Source organism: Mustela putorius, unplaced genomic scaffold (genome assembly GCF_011764305.1).
Source record: "Mustela putorius furo isolate JIRA1106 unplaced genomic scaffold, ASM1176430v1.1 tig00003909_pilon_pilon_pilon, whole genome shotgun sequence".
Taxonomy (NCBI): domain Eukaryota; kingdom Metazoa; phylum Chordata; class Mammalia; order Carnivora; family Mustelidae; genus Mustela; species Mustela putorius.
The window spans coordinates 19,243,871-19,258,188 of record NW_025422057.1 but is presented as its reverse complement, the minus strand read 5'-3'; the positions used below and the strand labels follow the sequence as shown (position 1 = coordinate 19,258,188).

Sequence of the window (14,318 nt, the reverse complement as noted above, 5' to 3'; positions counted from 1 at the left end):
CATCTGGGGGGCACCGGCCCTGGGCTCCCCTTGGCCCAGCCTGGCTCCGTGCCCCGCACGGCCCCCACCCTGCGGGTTCCGAGCCTACGTCTATGAAACTCAAAGCCGGATTGTGCGGCGCCAGGCTCTGCCTCCTCCGCTTCCTCCTCTTCCCGCACAGCGTGGGTCACCTCGGCCTCGTGGCACCCCACCGGCAGCCCTCGGTGATGCGCGAGTGAGTGTCCCCGCGCAATGCCACAGAAAGCGGAGGGAGGCGCCTTCCACTTCCTCCTTCCCCGGCTGACTAACGCCCGGCGCCCGCCCCACGCCTCCGGCTCCCCGGGGCGTGGCCACAGCCCGAAGGGGCGGGGAAAGACCTATCTTCGGCCTTATATGGGCAGCCACGTCACAGGCCGCACTCTCATTCACATAAAACGCGGCGCTGCCGGCGGAATCCCCGGCTTCTGGGGCGGCGAGTGGCCGGGCCGGCTGCCGAGCGTGCGGGGCGGGAAAGAAGAGTTGAGCTGCCGCTCCGGCTCGCTCGCTCGCTCGGTCAGTCTGCCGGGCCGCAGCCTCGCGGGCCGCCCTCCCGCGCCTCGCCAGCGGGCACCCTGGCTGTGGGCACCGGCGGGGCGCGCGGCGCGGCACCGCTGGGCGGCGGCATGAAGGTCACGTCGCTCGACGGGCGCCAGCTGCGCAAGATGCTCCGCAAGGAGGCGGCGGGGCGCTGCGTGGTGCTCGACTGCCGGCCCTACCTGGCCTTCGCCGCCTCGAGCGTGCGCGGCTCGCTCAACGTCAACCTCAACTCCGTGGTGCTGCGGCGGGCCCGCGGCGGCGCGGTGTCGGCGCGCTACGTGCTGCCCGACGAGGCGGCGCGCGCGCGGCTGCTGCAGGAGGGCGGCGGCGGCGTGGCGGCCGTGGTGGTGCTGGACCAGGGCAGCCGCCACTGGCAGAAGCTCCGCGAGGAGAGCGCCGCGCGGGTCGTGCTCACCTCGCTGCTGGCCTGCCTGCCCGCCGGCCCGCGGGTCTACTTCCTCAAAGGTGAGCGCGTCGGGGCCGCCGAGCGCCTGCCACCACCCCTCCACCCCCACCCCTGGGGCTCTGGGGTCCCCTCCCCGTGCGGGGCGCCTTCTGCGATCCCGAGCCCGGTAGTCTCCACCTGCCGGAGTCCGCACGCCGAGGCTTGACGTGCGCTCGGGAGGGCGCTGCCAGTGTCAGCCCAGCCCTCGGAGCTTCCCCCTCCCCACCCGCGTTCCTCGAAAGCTCCCGGCGGCGGGCCAGCCTGGGTGGTGGGTAGGGTTGGTTGCGCAGCCGGGGGCGCCGCTTGTCGGCCGCGGGGGCCGTCGGCTCGTGCTGGGCGCGGGCCCCCGATTTGCTGGTGCCGGCTTAGCCGCCCTCGCTGGGCCTGGGCTCTGAGCCTCTCTGATGGGCAGATCTGGCGGGATCAGCAGGTCGCGACCCCCCGGAGCGTGGCGCCGCGGCGTCCCCTTTCCTCCCGCCCGGACAATTAACGTGTGTAAGGCAGTCTGTACCGACCCCTCTTGCCTTTTTGACCCTGGCGAGTCCCTCCCCTTCCTTTCCACTTCAATTTACTGCTGTTTATTGTTTTCCTCCGGCCGTTCCTTCTCCCCTCCCAGGCCTTTCTCTAGCTCCATTTGGAGCTGACAGCCTTCCCACCCTTTTCAACCCTTCGCTCAAACCCTCCCCCACGCCACCCCCGCAGATCATTCCCGGGACTGGCCTCCTGCTATCTGCCCGGGTTTGGAGGGGGCGGCCGGCTAGCCCGCCCCGGGATTTAGGAGAGGTGTAGCAGGGTGGTGGTGGATGGGGGTTCCGTCGCCTTTGGTTTGAGGCGCCCCAGAAGCTGCCCCACAAGTCCGTCCATTACACCTGCTGGAGAGAGGACTTTGACTTCCCTCACTGTGTAGTCAGTGAGTGACTTTCAAATTACAGAGCATTGATTTCTGGGTCACTTCCTATGACTACTCCCGCCTTGTATTTGAGTCCTTTGTAAACTCCAATGTATGGGAAACTCAGTTCTTAGAGCAGAGATGAGTGTTCTGCCCAAGCTGTGCCCCAAGGCCCTGCCAACCCTGTTGCAGACATCTTGAGATACAGCAGTGATGTGGTTCAGAAATGAGCCTGAGGGCCCTTTTTAAAACCAAGCAGCCTGGGGAATTTCACACCTGCGGGGCCTGGAGAGATCACACAGGGAGCCCCTACCTCTGTTAGCACCTCGTGTAGACTGTTCCCTGTTGATTCCTGTTCGGTAGATGATCATCTTCTCCACCAGCCTCAGCTTGTCTGGGAAGGAGCAAGGCCCTCCTTAAGACGTTTCACACTTAGCCCAGGGTGGTGGTCTTTGTCTCCTTTCTTAGCAGTGAGTACAGGAAAAGCTACTGCCTTCCCAGGAGTATGAAAGATATATTTCAGGAAACCCCTCCTGGTCCTGCCTCTGCTCCCCAGGTCTCTCCTCTCCATGGGGGGGGTGGTGGTGGTGGTGATTTCATGTTGACTGTTGCAAAGTTACTGCCACAGGAAGTAAGTGGCTCTGTAGACTCACATCTTCGGAAATTCATGTCTAAAATGTTTATTTAAATGACAGTAACGTACACAGGTAAAAATTTTAAAAGCACAAAGCCTGTACAATGAAAAGTGGGTCTTCTTCACACCCTTGAATCCAGTTCCACTCTCCAGAGACAGCCACCAAATATTTTCTGTTCATCTTTAGACAAGTTAATTTTCCCCGAGTATCTTTAAAAAATAGAATGATTTTGCATATTTTGTATTCTTGCTTCTTGGACGCAACTAGACCTTGGGAGGTTTGCCTTTATCAGAACATACATGTCCGTTTTGCTTTTTATTTTATTTTTTAAAATTTATTAGAGAGAATGCATGCAACATGAGGAGCAAGGGGAGGGAAAACAGGGAGCCAGGAGCCCGGCGCAGGGCCCAGGGCTTGATCCCAGAACGCTGGGATCATGACCCAAAGGCAGACGCTTAACCTACCGAGTAAGGCGCCCTTCACTTTTTAAACTGGTCCCCTGTTGGTAGCCAGTAGGTTGCTTTCAACCTCATTATTTAAGGCAATGTGGTAGGGTATATTTTTGTTCAAATGCTTTGCATGTGCACTATCTTTCAGTAGGATTCAGAGAATTGGCAGGTTGATAGTTGTGTACATTTTAAATCTCAATAGGAATTGCGGGATGCTTAACTGTTTACAACACAACGAAGGTTAAATTGTTGTCCAAGAAAATTTTGATTTCCTTACTGCCTCATGTCCAGATACAAATTCAGGTTTTAATCTAGTGGCATTTCAGATCTTGGGGACAATGCCTTTTATACTTCCCTTTATTCTCTTCCCCCCCCCTTATTCTCTTCCCCCTCCCCAAACATAACACTGAAATGGCATGGGGACCGGATGGCATTGTCAGTGTGTATTTAAATACAGTGTTCTTGCAACTTCTCTGCTCCCCTGGTCATGCAATGGTGATCAAAAGCCCAGTCACTCTGAAGAGGGCTGAAGCAGCAAGAAAAAGGGCCACAGCTCTTGAAACTCAAGAGAATGGTCTGTCTCTCCCTGCCTCTCAGGGAAGAGTGGCTGAAAGAGACCGTCTAATCCGAAGGACTCCTGACCCCAGCTTGAAGAGATAGGCCCGCGTTTATCTGTCCCTCTACTACACTGAGCTGCTTTGTCCGCCTGCCTTGTTTTGTCAACAGGCAGGCAGGACCCGGCCACACCACACCTCCTGTCTGTCCTGACAGCCATCTCTTTTAAGTGTGCTATTTAAAGACAAGAGATGGGGGCAGCCTGAAGGCTTGTCTTTGCCAAGCCTCATTCTTGGGAACGTTTGGGAGGGCATGGGCCACTCTTAGGCCAGATTCCCATTCCCGTCACTCAGTTTGTCTCCTGGAATCGAGAACTTTGGAGGCCCAGGCACAGGAAGTGATTTACTTTAAGGTCGCTTCTTCTAATGAAGCTGTGGGTCACTAAATTTGACCTTCAGTCTGTATCCTAGGAGGGTAAGGGTCCAGGTGCTACAGTTGTGGGGAGGGGGGAGGGGGGAGGCCAGCAGGAAACTAAGCCACGAACACCATCACCTCCCTCCATTACTCTCTGGCATGTGGTCTGTTTATCATGACCAGGAGGACCAGAAGCTCATCTGGGGAGGCCCAATGGGCTTTTTGTTGAAGTGACCACAGAGGAGATTTGAGTGTACTCAATGGGGGCGGGGGCAGTTCCAGCAAGCGGGGAGGAAGCAGTAATGGCAAGATGACTCATTCTAGGAATTGGCTGCAGCTTCTGGGAGGGAGCTGGAGACCGCCATGTTATCCATTAACCATTTGTCTACCACAGGGGCTTAAGGCCACCATGTGCTCCTCTGTGGGCTATCAAAACGCCAAGAGACAAAAGAAAGAGGGGACTTTGTGGAAAATACATGGGCTCAGAATGCATATTTAATTGATGGTTTGAGGGGCGCCTGGGTGGCTCAGTGGGTTAAGCCGCTGCCTTCAGCTCAGGTCATGATCTCAGGTCCTGGGATCGAGTCCCGCATCCGGTCTCTCTGCTCAGTGGGGAGCCTGCTTCCTCTCTCTCTCTCTCTCTGCCTGCCTCTCTGCCTACTTGTGATCTCTCTCTGTCAAATAAATAAATAAAATCTTAAAAAAAAAAATAGTTGATGGTTTGACCCTAAGTGAATTCTCTGGGTCAGAGAAAAATAGAAGTGGGTTTTCTGGAGGCTCCTGGAAGTCCCTTAGGTCCTTCTGGATTGAGAGTGAGAGTTTCCCCAAGTGAGGCTGGCCTGTTCACCTGGCAGCACTTGGCATGTTTTTCATTTGGTTCTTTACTGCTGAGTGCTGGACCTGAGACTTCTTTAAGATGACCAAGTTTCTGTGACCCAGTCATAGAGTAGTTTTTACCTTAAGTGACCCATCTGAAGAAGTTTAATAGTAAGGATTTTTACAGTCATACCTGCTGGTAGTTATCATTTCAGAGTTTGTTGTAGGGCAGGAAGATCAGGAAGGGAAGTTGAAGAAGATAGAAAGGAAGGGTTAGATGGTCTTGAAGGGGAGAGAAACAGTTTTTACTTAATTGGGACTGAGAATTAAGTTCTAAAGCCTTGTGCGTCCAGTTTGGTTTAGAAGGTAATTAACTAGATTGATTACTCAAAATTGGACCTATAGAGAGGATTGTCAGCAGTGTTTTTTAGCACCTTGGGAGTGAGAAAGGGCAGGGCTGTTTTATTGCACCTAGTTTAAACCTCTTATTAGCCTCCATTCTCTTACGAATAGGTTCCATCTATAATCCAATTCAGAGCTAATGGGCTAGGAATGAAATAGACCAATTCAGGAGTCTCTTCTTGCAAATGAATGAAATTCTGCATAATCACACCTGCATTTTAGACCAAGGAGTGAAAATAGCTTTTGTTTTCTGGAGGGATTTGGTTAATATTTTCCAGATGCCAAATAGCTTTCCTTTCAGCTGCTTCTGATAGACATAAAAAGTTAATCATTGCCTCTCTGAACTATAACTTTTTAGAAAAGAGAGTGTGTGTTTGTGTCTGTGTAGCCCATTTCTGTTCTAAAGCTATTAGTTGGTTTGGCTTAATTTTTTTTTATAAGATCAGAATCTATGTTAGCTTGATATTCTTGACTCTTCCCCACTTAGGGTATTGATTAATTCTGGACATTTTCTAAAAGCTGAGCAATCAGTGTTTAACATCTATCTTCCTTTTTTTTTTTTTTCCCCTTGCAGGAGGATATGAGACTTTCTATTCGGAATATCCTGAATGTTGTGTGGATGTACAACCCATTTCACAAGAGAAGGTTGAAACCGAGAAAGCCCTCATGAGCCAGTGTGGGAAACCAGTGCTCAGCATCAGCTACAGGCCAGCCTATGACCAGGTAAGTGGTGTGGAAGTGCCATCTTGGCTGCTGACTCTGCTCCTTCCCCAGCCCCCTGGCTCCTTCTCTCCCCGCTTAGTAGCACTGGTGCATTCTTCTGTGGATAAGGGTGTTGGCAGAGCCCTCTAGCTTCAGAGAGCTGTTGCTTGCCAACTTGAGTTTTCCATCCAAGAGTATATGGGCTTCTTTCCAGCAAACAAGCTGACAAGAGCAAACGAGCCCCAGGATGCTTGACAGCTTCTGGAGAAAAGAGGAAGTGAAAGATACATTCTTATTAGCTGGCCTAGGAAGCAGAAGCTTCAAAATATCAGTTTAGGTTTCCCTGAAGATGTTTCAGAGCTGACTATCAGGCTTCCTGTGTTAATCTTCTTTGTAATTGTTCATGCTGGGCAGTTTCAGCAAACCAACCCAGTACCTGTCAAGATGTGTCTTTTTGTTATTTTTAACTGAACCGGGGCTGGGGGGAGGCTTGTGGAGACACTACTGTTTGGATGGCTAAGCAGAGGCTGAGGGTTTCGGGTGCCTACAGTTCCATATATTCTGAAACCAGTGAAGATGAAGAGACACTGTAGAGGAGTTCATGCTCCTACAAACATGTGGTGTTTTTTTCCTTTGAAGAATTTAACTTTCTGGCAGGCCTGTAAGGGCTGACTGTGTGGAAGGCTCAGTGAGGGGTCCTGCCCTCTAGTGCTGCAGGGTGAGGGGAAGGTGGGCAAGGACCCAGATCTGGCAGAAACCAGAGCCCAAGCCCTCCTTCCCACTTCACAGGAGGGGAGAAATCCCTGTCTCAAAACTGAAGATGATCTCTTTGCAACGAATCCGGTAGCTGGGCTCCTAGCAACAGTAGGCCCAGAAAGACTCCCTTCTCTTAACTCTGGCTCTTTTCAAGACCTTGGTGTTTTCCACAGAAACAGAACTTCTTTTGTAAATGTATTTTTTTTTTAAGATTTTATTTATTTATTTGACAGAGAGAGATCACAAGTAGGCAGAGAGACAAGTAGGCAGAGGAGGAAGCAGGCTCCCCGCTGAGCAGAGAGCCTGATGTGGGACTCGATCCCAGGACCCTGAGATCATGACCTGAGCCGAAGGCAGCGGCTTAACCCACTGAGCCACCCAGGCGCCCGTTCTTTTGGAAAGGGCCTGTCCTAGGCACCTGACTTGGAGGGAGAAGCTTTTCAGGTCTTTCCCACAACATAAGTGCATGTCCAGATCATAAGAAGGAAGATGTCTGGAAGCTGCCCGGTGTGAACAGAGATCTGCCCCAGTAAAGCCAAGTGACTGCCCTTGAGTGGGATCCCTGGTCGGGAAGTCTATTAGCTTGGCCAGGGTCCAGGGTTATTATATTGTTTGTTTTCCTTTATTAAACAGCATATTGGGGCGCCTGAGTGGCTCAGTGGGTTAAACCTCTGCCTTCGGCTCAGGTCATGATCTCAAGGTCCTGGGAATGAGCCCCGCTTTGGGTTTTCTGCTCAGCAGGGAGCCTGCTTCCCTGTCTCTGCCTGCCTCTCTGCCTACTAGTGATCTCTCTCTGTGTCAAATAAATAAATAAAAATTAAAAAACAAAACAATACAAAAAAAAAAAAAAAAAAAGCAGGGACACCTGAGTGGCTCAGTTGGTTAAGCCACTGCCTCCGGCTCAGGTCATGATCCCAGGGTCCTGGGATTGAGCCCCGCACCAGGCTCCTTGCTTGGCAGGGAGCCCGCTTCTCTCTCCCACTCTGCCTGCTTGTATGCTTTCTCTCTTTCTCTGACAAATAAATGAATAACATCTTAAAAAAAAAAAAAAAAACAGCATATGATGAACCCTCAGCATTCAAGTCATGGGCATGTGGCTTAGCTGGATTTCTGTTTTCTGTTTGTTTGGGTGTTTTCCCCTCACTTCTCAGAAAGTGAAAGAGAAACAAGAATTGTCAGGATGTTGTGAAGGCACAGCAGACCTTTGGCCAAGAAAGGACTGGGGAGGCCCTGACGTGTCTCCAGGGTTCATCTGGGGAACCCCCTAGTGCTATTTCTTAGAAGCGCTGCTGCATGGAGAGAAGCCAAGCAAGGTCGTGTTAACCTTTGGGGTTTCTGAAGGCTTCTGGTTCCTTCCTCTTGAGTCAAAACAGAGGATTCAGAAAAAGAAAGACATGGTTTCAGGGCTATGTTGTTCTAGGCTTTAGAGGTAATTGGATAAGGTCCCAGGCCTGGTGTGTCCATGTGTTCCGGGCCTAAACAGGGAGAGATCTGTGTAGATGCATGGGAAGCGTTCAGTCCAGGGGCCAGCTATAGTCGGTGTGAATAAAAATACTGGTTGTTGGGGCAACCTGGGGGCTCAGTCTGTTAAGGATCCAACTTTGGATCTCAGGTCTTGATCTTAGGATTGTGGGTTCAAACCCCTCACTGAGCATCAAGACTACTATTAAAAAAAAAAAAAAAAATACTGGTTGTTACTCTTACTATCTTTGGTAAAATCCTCTATGACTTTCTTCCAAGTGGCCCCACTGGCCTTTGCTGGAACACTTGATTTCTCAGGAAAGAAAAAGCGCACACCACATGCCAAGTAATTCGAGAATTGCCTTCTGCTGGCCCTCATCCTATGCCCCTTTCCCTATTATGAGTCTGGCCGAGTTTCCGTTCCACTTTTATTCTGGGACAGGAAATGGAAACACAGGAAGCGGATGGATGATACAGGAAAGGCTCCCAAAGACACAGCCACTGCCCCCGCCCCTCCAAGCCCAGTGTTTCTCTCTCAGTCTCTGGGGCCTCCCTTTGTTCCAGTTATCGCTGGTTTTTCTTGCCACCTGGGAGCTGCTTCGAGTGCCAGAGTCTGACCAGCTAGCTGTTTTTAACTTTGCCTCAGGGTAGATGGTCTCAGCTTCTAATTGGGAGCCTCCTTAACTGGAAACCTGGTGTGTGGGTGGCCTTCCAAAAGGGTGATGATGTAAGCATCTCTCACGAGCCCTCAGTCCCACGTGAGGAAGATAAGGGGAGGAGAAGCCCCTCTCCCCTGGGCTTCATAGCCTTTCTTTAAGGATTCTGGGTAAACAGTGGTCATTTCCACTTCCAAGGAGCATCCATGCTGGGGATGCACTCTGACCTCTCCGAAACCCACGTGCATCTTGAGATCAGTCATGGGTGTCCTAGATTTGATAAAATATACCATGAAGATACCCTGACTGCAAAGGGGGGGGGGACCTCGTCTTGTAGCGTTTTTAACCTGTTTCATCTCGAAAGAAACAAAGGCTGCCCTGAGGTTAGAAGGCTTGCACTGGTGCCGTGGGGGCAGCGGGAACGTGAGCGGGAGCCTCTCGGTCCTTCCCCTTCGTGCCCATCTCCTCATCCTTGTCGGCACAGGAAGGCTGCTCGCGTTTCCCACCTCAATATGTGTACGGAAACGAGGAATCTTTGCTGTGTGGGCTTTGCCGTCCCTGAGAGTCGCAAGGCAGCAGCAGTGGGTAGAGAGTTTGCCAGAGTGGAGGCTCCACCCACAATCTGGGCTGAACTGCCCTGGCGCCGAACTGTCCACCTGGAAACCAGAAAGGGAACCTCCCACCTGACAACAAGTAGGTCAGGGTGGTTTTGTTTACTCTCCTGAAGGAGCAAGCTAATCCACGATTTCCTGGGTGTCCTCTGCCCCTCCCTCCAGGGCGGCCCGGTTGAAATCCTCCCGTTCCTCTACCTTGGAAGTGCCTACCATGCGTCCAAGTGCGAGTTCCTCGCCAACCTGCACATCACGGCCCTGCTGAACGTCTCCCGGCGGCTTTCCGAGGCCTGCGCCACCCACGTACACTACAAATGGATCCCCGTGGAAGACAGCCACACAGCCGACATCAGCTCCCACTTTCAAGAAGCAATAGACTTCATTGGTAGGTTCAGTCCTTCGCCCTCTGCCGTCTGGGAGCCCCTGCTCTCGCTTCTGCGGTACTGATGGGGGCGGCCTTTGCCAAGGAGAACGGTGTCTCGGACGTGCGTCTGCCAGGAGCTGGAGCCGGGCCGGCATGCGGCCACCAAAGAGGCGGAGGGGTGGACGCGCGCTGCTATTCATAGGAGCTTTCATTTGCAAGATAAATGAATTAATATTATTTTATGGCAGGACTCACTGCCGTTCTTGTTGTTCTTCCGAGCCGGGTGGGAAGCAGAGTGTGTCCGTGTGTGATGCTCCGTGCCAGGGAAGCCAGGGAGCGAAAGAACCGTCCTCGCGGTGCTCCTACGTAGGCTGGGGCATTTTTAGAAAGCCAGCAGAAGGATTGAGAGAACACTTCTTACACACCGAGCCCCGAGGGCCCTGGCAGCTTTTCACAGTTTTTGGCAGACGGCTTTAGGGGCAATTTGTTTTGCATTTCAGCTAATTTTGGATTAAAGATAGCATTTGACCGAGCTCCGTGCTCTGTGCATAGGGAAGTTGGCATCTTTTGTACGTTGTGTTAGGCGGTTACCGTTTTCTCCCCTGGGCAGGCCTGGAAAGGGCTCTGGGCCTTGGGTTTCCACCTCTTCAGCACAGGCTGGACTGTTCCTGCATTTGACAGCTTCGCTTTCCCCCCCTCCCTCTCTCGTGGCAGCGAGGCTGACTTTTTTTCTGTTTCAGATTTGCAAGTATCACTCCCCAACCTTGGGGCCTTGCCTTTCTTTCCCATTAACATGCATAGTTGTTGAAGCTGAGATGTGATTTTCCTTAACTTGTTTTGAGGGCTTTTGGAGGGAGAAGGGCAGGTGTTGAGCCCAGCAGTAACTATGGAGGGCAGGCAGCAATTACGGGGACTCCCTTCAGCCACAGGGTGGGCCCTGTGCTCATCACACGTGGTTTCATCCCTATAGGAAACCCACTGGGAAAGTCACCAGAGGCAGGAGGCTGAGCCTATCCTGGTCCTCTGAGCCTCTGGGCTTAGAGGATCCCTTTGGATCTCTGAGAGGCTGCCCAGTTGATGGGTTCAGAATGGGAAACCCTTGACTTGTCTCCCTGGCCCTGGGAATGCCTTGCCCTTCTCTGCCTGTTATTTAATTACCTAGATAGCTACTCAGTGAGGTCATGAAACCCACCCCCATCCATTTCTCAGAAGCCTTCTTCCCCGTCCTGTGAGTTGTGTACACAACCTCATGAACCCACAGCCTCCTGAGAGCACAGGATGCTTTTCCCCAGACTTCTTGCCTGCTGGTAAAAGGCGGGGACTGAGCCCATACCATGCTCTTGGCCCCTTCCCAGGGGGAGGGCCCTGGAGGGCCCCCGTAGTAGACAATCCCTGAGGGGCAAAGCAGGAGCAACACAGTCTAGGCCCTTTGCTTTCTTGGTCATGGTACCAAGCAATTAAAAGCTCATGTACAAGGAGCAAAGGAAAATTGGGGTCATGACCCAACAATCCAAGGGCTGGGGTCCCCTTTGAACTCATTTACAGGAAATTTTTTTCTTTTGAGTCAGACTAAGTTGGGGGTACCTCTAATGAGCTATGAGCTACACTGAACATGTCCTTTGGGACTTCTGTTCTGTTGGGGAAACTCTGGGCTTCCTCCCTGTCTTTAGATCTTACAGATCTTACAGATACATTTTAGATCTTACAGATACATTTGCAAACTTTTAGAGTTTACAGATACATTTGCAAACTTCTTAAACTGGAGGAGGGAGCTGGGTAAGGGAGGTGACTTTATTTGCCCTTCAGAATCTTAAGTGTTTTTGCACACTGGCTTTACATAGTACTGGGTACCTCAGACTTCCTGTGTTGTAATGTTGTCATTGTTTCCTCACTCAGAGAGAGAGAGAGAGAATTGGAAAGACTGTTTTTTGTGGTTTTTAATTGATGTGTATATTTATGCATAACCTTTTGGCCCTCGTTTTTAACTGTTGTAGTTCCCTAGGTCGGGGGAGGAGTGGAAGAGAAAAGGAGGCACCCCCTTGTCATATTGAGCTAAAGAATGCCAGCCGATGGTGGTAGCTTTATAGCAGTGACTCCCATTGTTGTGCAAGATGGAGTTTGCGAAAGCCATTTCTATCCTCCGGTCTAGTAAGCGTCACTTGGCCAGGGCTGTAATTAGTGGCTGTGCACTATTTATTGTGTGTTTGGTGGTGGGAACCCTGGGAGCTGAGCCAAGCATCCCGCCCTGGCACAGCCAGACTGGGTACCCAGGGAGGCTGGCAGGCCTCTAGCAGGAGAGGGGCTGGGTCCTCCCGCTGAGAGTCAGATCCCAAGAGGCAGTCTTTGAACCTGGGACCCTCAGAAAAACGTACCTACCCAAGAAATTTGCATGTAATGTCAAGGATTTTCTGATGCCCTGTTGAAACCCATCCGTGGAACCCAAGTGAAGATGGCATCTCCAGGAAGGGATTCTTTCCCCAGATCTAGCACCTCTGAAGATTGGAAAGGCACTACATGGGGATAGACACTCGGGGGCCCCCATAAGCTCTGTCCTTGCCGGTGGGCATTAAAAAGACTGCGTGGGAACCTCAGCTCTTGGACAGGTGTGACATTTTGAGGACTTGGTCACTTTTGTGTTTAATTCTCGTATCTTGGCCTTTTGGTTTCCAGTCCCAACTCATCCTCCCCCTCTTTTCTTCCTTCCAGATGGTGTCAGGGAAAAGGGAGGCAAGGTCCTGGTCCACTGCGAGGCTGGGATCTCCCGCTCTCCCACCATCTGCATGGCTTACCTCATGAAGGCCAAGCAGTTCCGCCTGAAGGACGCCTTCGACTACATCAAGCAGCGGCGGAGTGTGGTCTCCCCCAACTTCGGCTTCATGGGCCAGCTCCTGCAGTATGAGTCTGAGATCCTGCCTTCTACGCCTCAGGCTCCCTCCTGCCCAGGGGAGGCAGCCGGCTCGTCTTTCATAGCCCATTTGCAGACACTGAGCCCTGACCTGCAGGCTTCCTACTGCACCTTCCCTACCTCGGTGCTGGCGCCCGTGCCCACCCACTCAACAGTCTCGGAGCTTGGCAGGAGTCCCATGGCCACGGCCACGTCCTGCTAAACCCGGGATGGGGGAGCCGGCCCAGCCCCAAGAACAACTGTGATTCTGCTTTTTTTTTTAAACTCGTGGACATTTCATACCTGTGCAATACTGAAAACCTCACTCTGTCCCGCTGCCCTAGCAGGACAGTGAGCGGTCACCAGGCTTGCAAACGAGCTTCATGCTGACAGTGGGGATAGGTTTTGGGGACCGAAGGAAGCCCAAGCCATGATGAGAGCACAGTGTGTGCCGACTACTGTACTTCCAGAGCCCCTGCCCTCTCAGGACCGCCCGGGCCCTGCACCTCCAAGCTCGCCTTTTCATTTCAAGCGCAAGGCAATATATACCCACGGCAGCGTGGGAGAGAGCAGTTGCTAGACCGGGAGAAAAGGCAGTGACGAAGCCAACTCGTTTTGAAGGAAGCACAATTTCCACCTTACTTTTTTAACTTTGGCAGTCTCTGTATCTGTTGCTTCAGGGCATAAGCTGATCACCGCCCAGTCAGGAAAGGAACCCCTCCAGGACTTGGAAGGATGCCATCTAGATGCTGGCTTGAACCCTCCCGCGCGTTTCCGAGACTCCCTCTTGGGTCCGGGGTGGAGGCGGATGGTTGAAGTAGCGAGATGTCGACCTACCTGGGTGTCCTTTCCACTGTGGGTTCTTCCCTGACTTCGGACTTCGCATGATTCCTTATTCATACTTGAACCTTTCTCGTGGCCCCCTCTCCTCAAAGCATCTCTTGCGTCGTTGGAAAAGTTCTTTGGACCTTAGACCAAAAATCACCCCTTTGAGGGGGCGACAGTGGGTGCCAAGAGACCGAGGGACCCGCCGCGTCCGGGTCAGTGGCGTTGACACGATGGTCTCCCCAGCCTGCCGTCCTTCATGTGTGCTTGTCTTGTCTCTTGTGACACATGTTTTCTTCTTCCCTGCCCCTGGGGGTTGTCTTCAAGCTGTGGACTTCTGGGGTTTGCAGATTTTGTATTGTGGTACTTCTTTTTTGTCCGTTGGTTCTTTCTCCAGGGGAAACGGCAATAATTTCCTAAAATCCATATGAATGTGAAGAAAAGCAGTATGTTACTGGGTGGTGTTGTTGTTGTTTTTTATAGTGCAAAATAAAAAGATGAAAAGAAAAAAGCCCCGCTTCGTGTTGGTGAGTTGGGGTAATACGGCCGCAAATGGAATCTGCATCTGCTCGCGGCTGGGGATAGGAACAGAATGTTGCTTTCCAGCCCAAAGGCTTCTCTAAGCTCACTTGCAAGAGGAATCTTTAGGTGCTGGCCACACGGAGAGGTGGTCGGAGCACCCACCCGCTCTTGCCTCCTATGAGCCCAGGCAAAGTGTTCTTGAACCTCAGACGCTTCATCAGTGAAACGCGTTAGAGGTTCCCCAAGGTTCCTCAAAGCTCAAGGCCCTTGATCATAGCAAACCTGAATGCAAAGCTTGTGGTCAGCTTCCTAGTGCCGGGCACATGGCAGACACACTCAGAAGAGGCTGGAAAAATGCTTAAGGGACAGAGAAGTGA

At 52.2% G+C, this 14,318-nt stretch overlaps 1 protein-coding gene across 1 annotated transcript; it reads left to right on the top strand.

Moving 5' to 3' along the window:
- The first annotated feature begins 416 nt into the window (after nt 1-416).
- Nucleotides 417-13,947, top strand: DUSP5 (dual specificity phosphatase 5). Its single transcript, XM_004763890.3, has 4 exons — nt 417-1,020; nt 5,735-5,883; nt 9,512-9,731; nt 12,417-13,947. The coding sequence occupies exons 1-4, from the start codon at nt 642-644 to the stop codon at nt 12,815-12,817; spliced, it is 1,149 nt and encodes a 382-aa protein (XP_004763947.2). The 5' UTR covers nt 417-641; the 3' UTR covers nt 12,818-13,947.
- The last annotated feature ends 371 nt before the right edge of the window (nt 13,948-14,318 follow it).

What these genes read in the sequence shown, in the direction of transcription:
- DUSP5 (XM_004763890.3), top strand. Translation starts at nt 642, where the DNA reads ATGAAGGTCACGTCGCTCGACGGGCGCCAGCTGCGCAAGATGCTCCGC. An exon ending in ACAGGCCAGCCTATGACCAG is followed by an intron (nt 5,884 to 9,511) that starts GTAAGTGGTGTG and finishes CCCTCCCTCCAG; the next exon opens with GGCGGCCCGGTTGAAATCCT. An exon ending in AGAAGCAATAGACTTCATTG is followed by an intron (nt 9,732 to 12,416) that starts GTAGGTTCAGTC and finishes TCTTCCTTCCAG; the next exon opens with ATGGTGTCAGGGAAAAGGGA.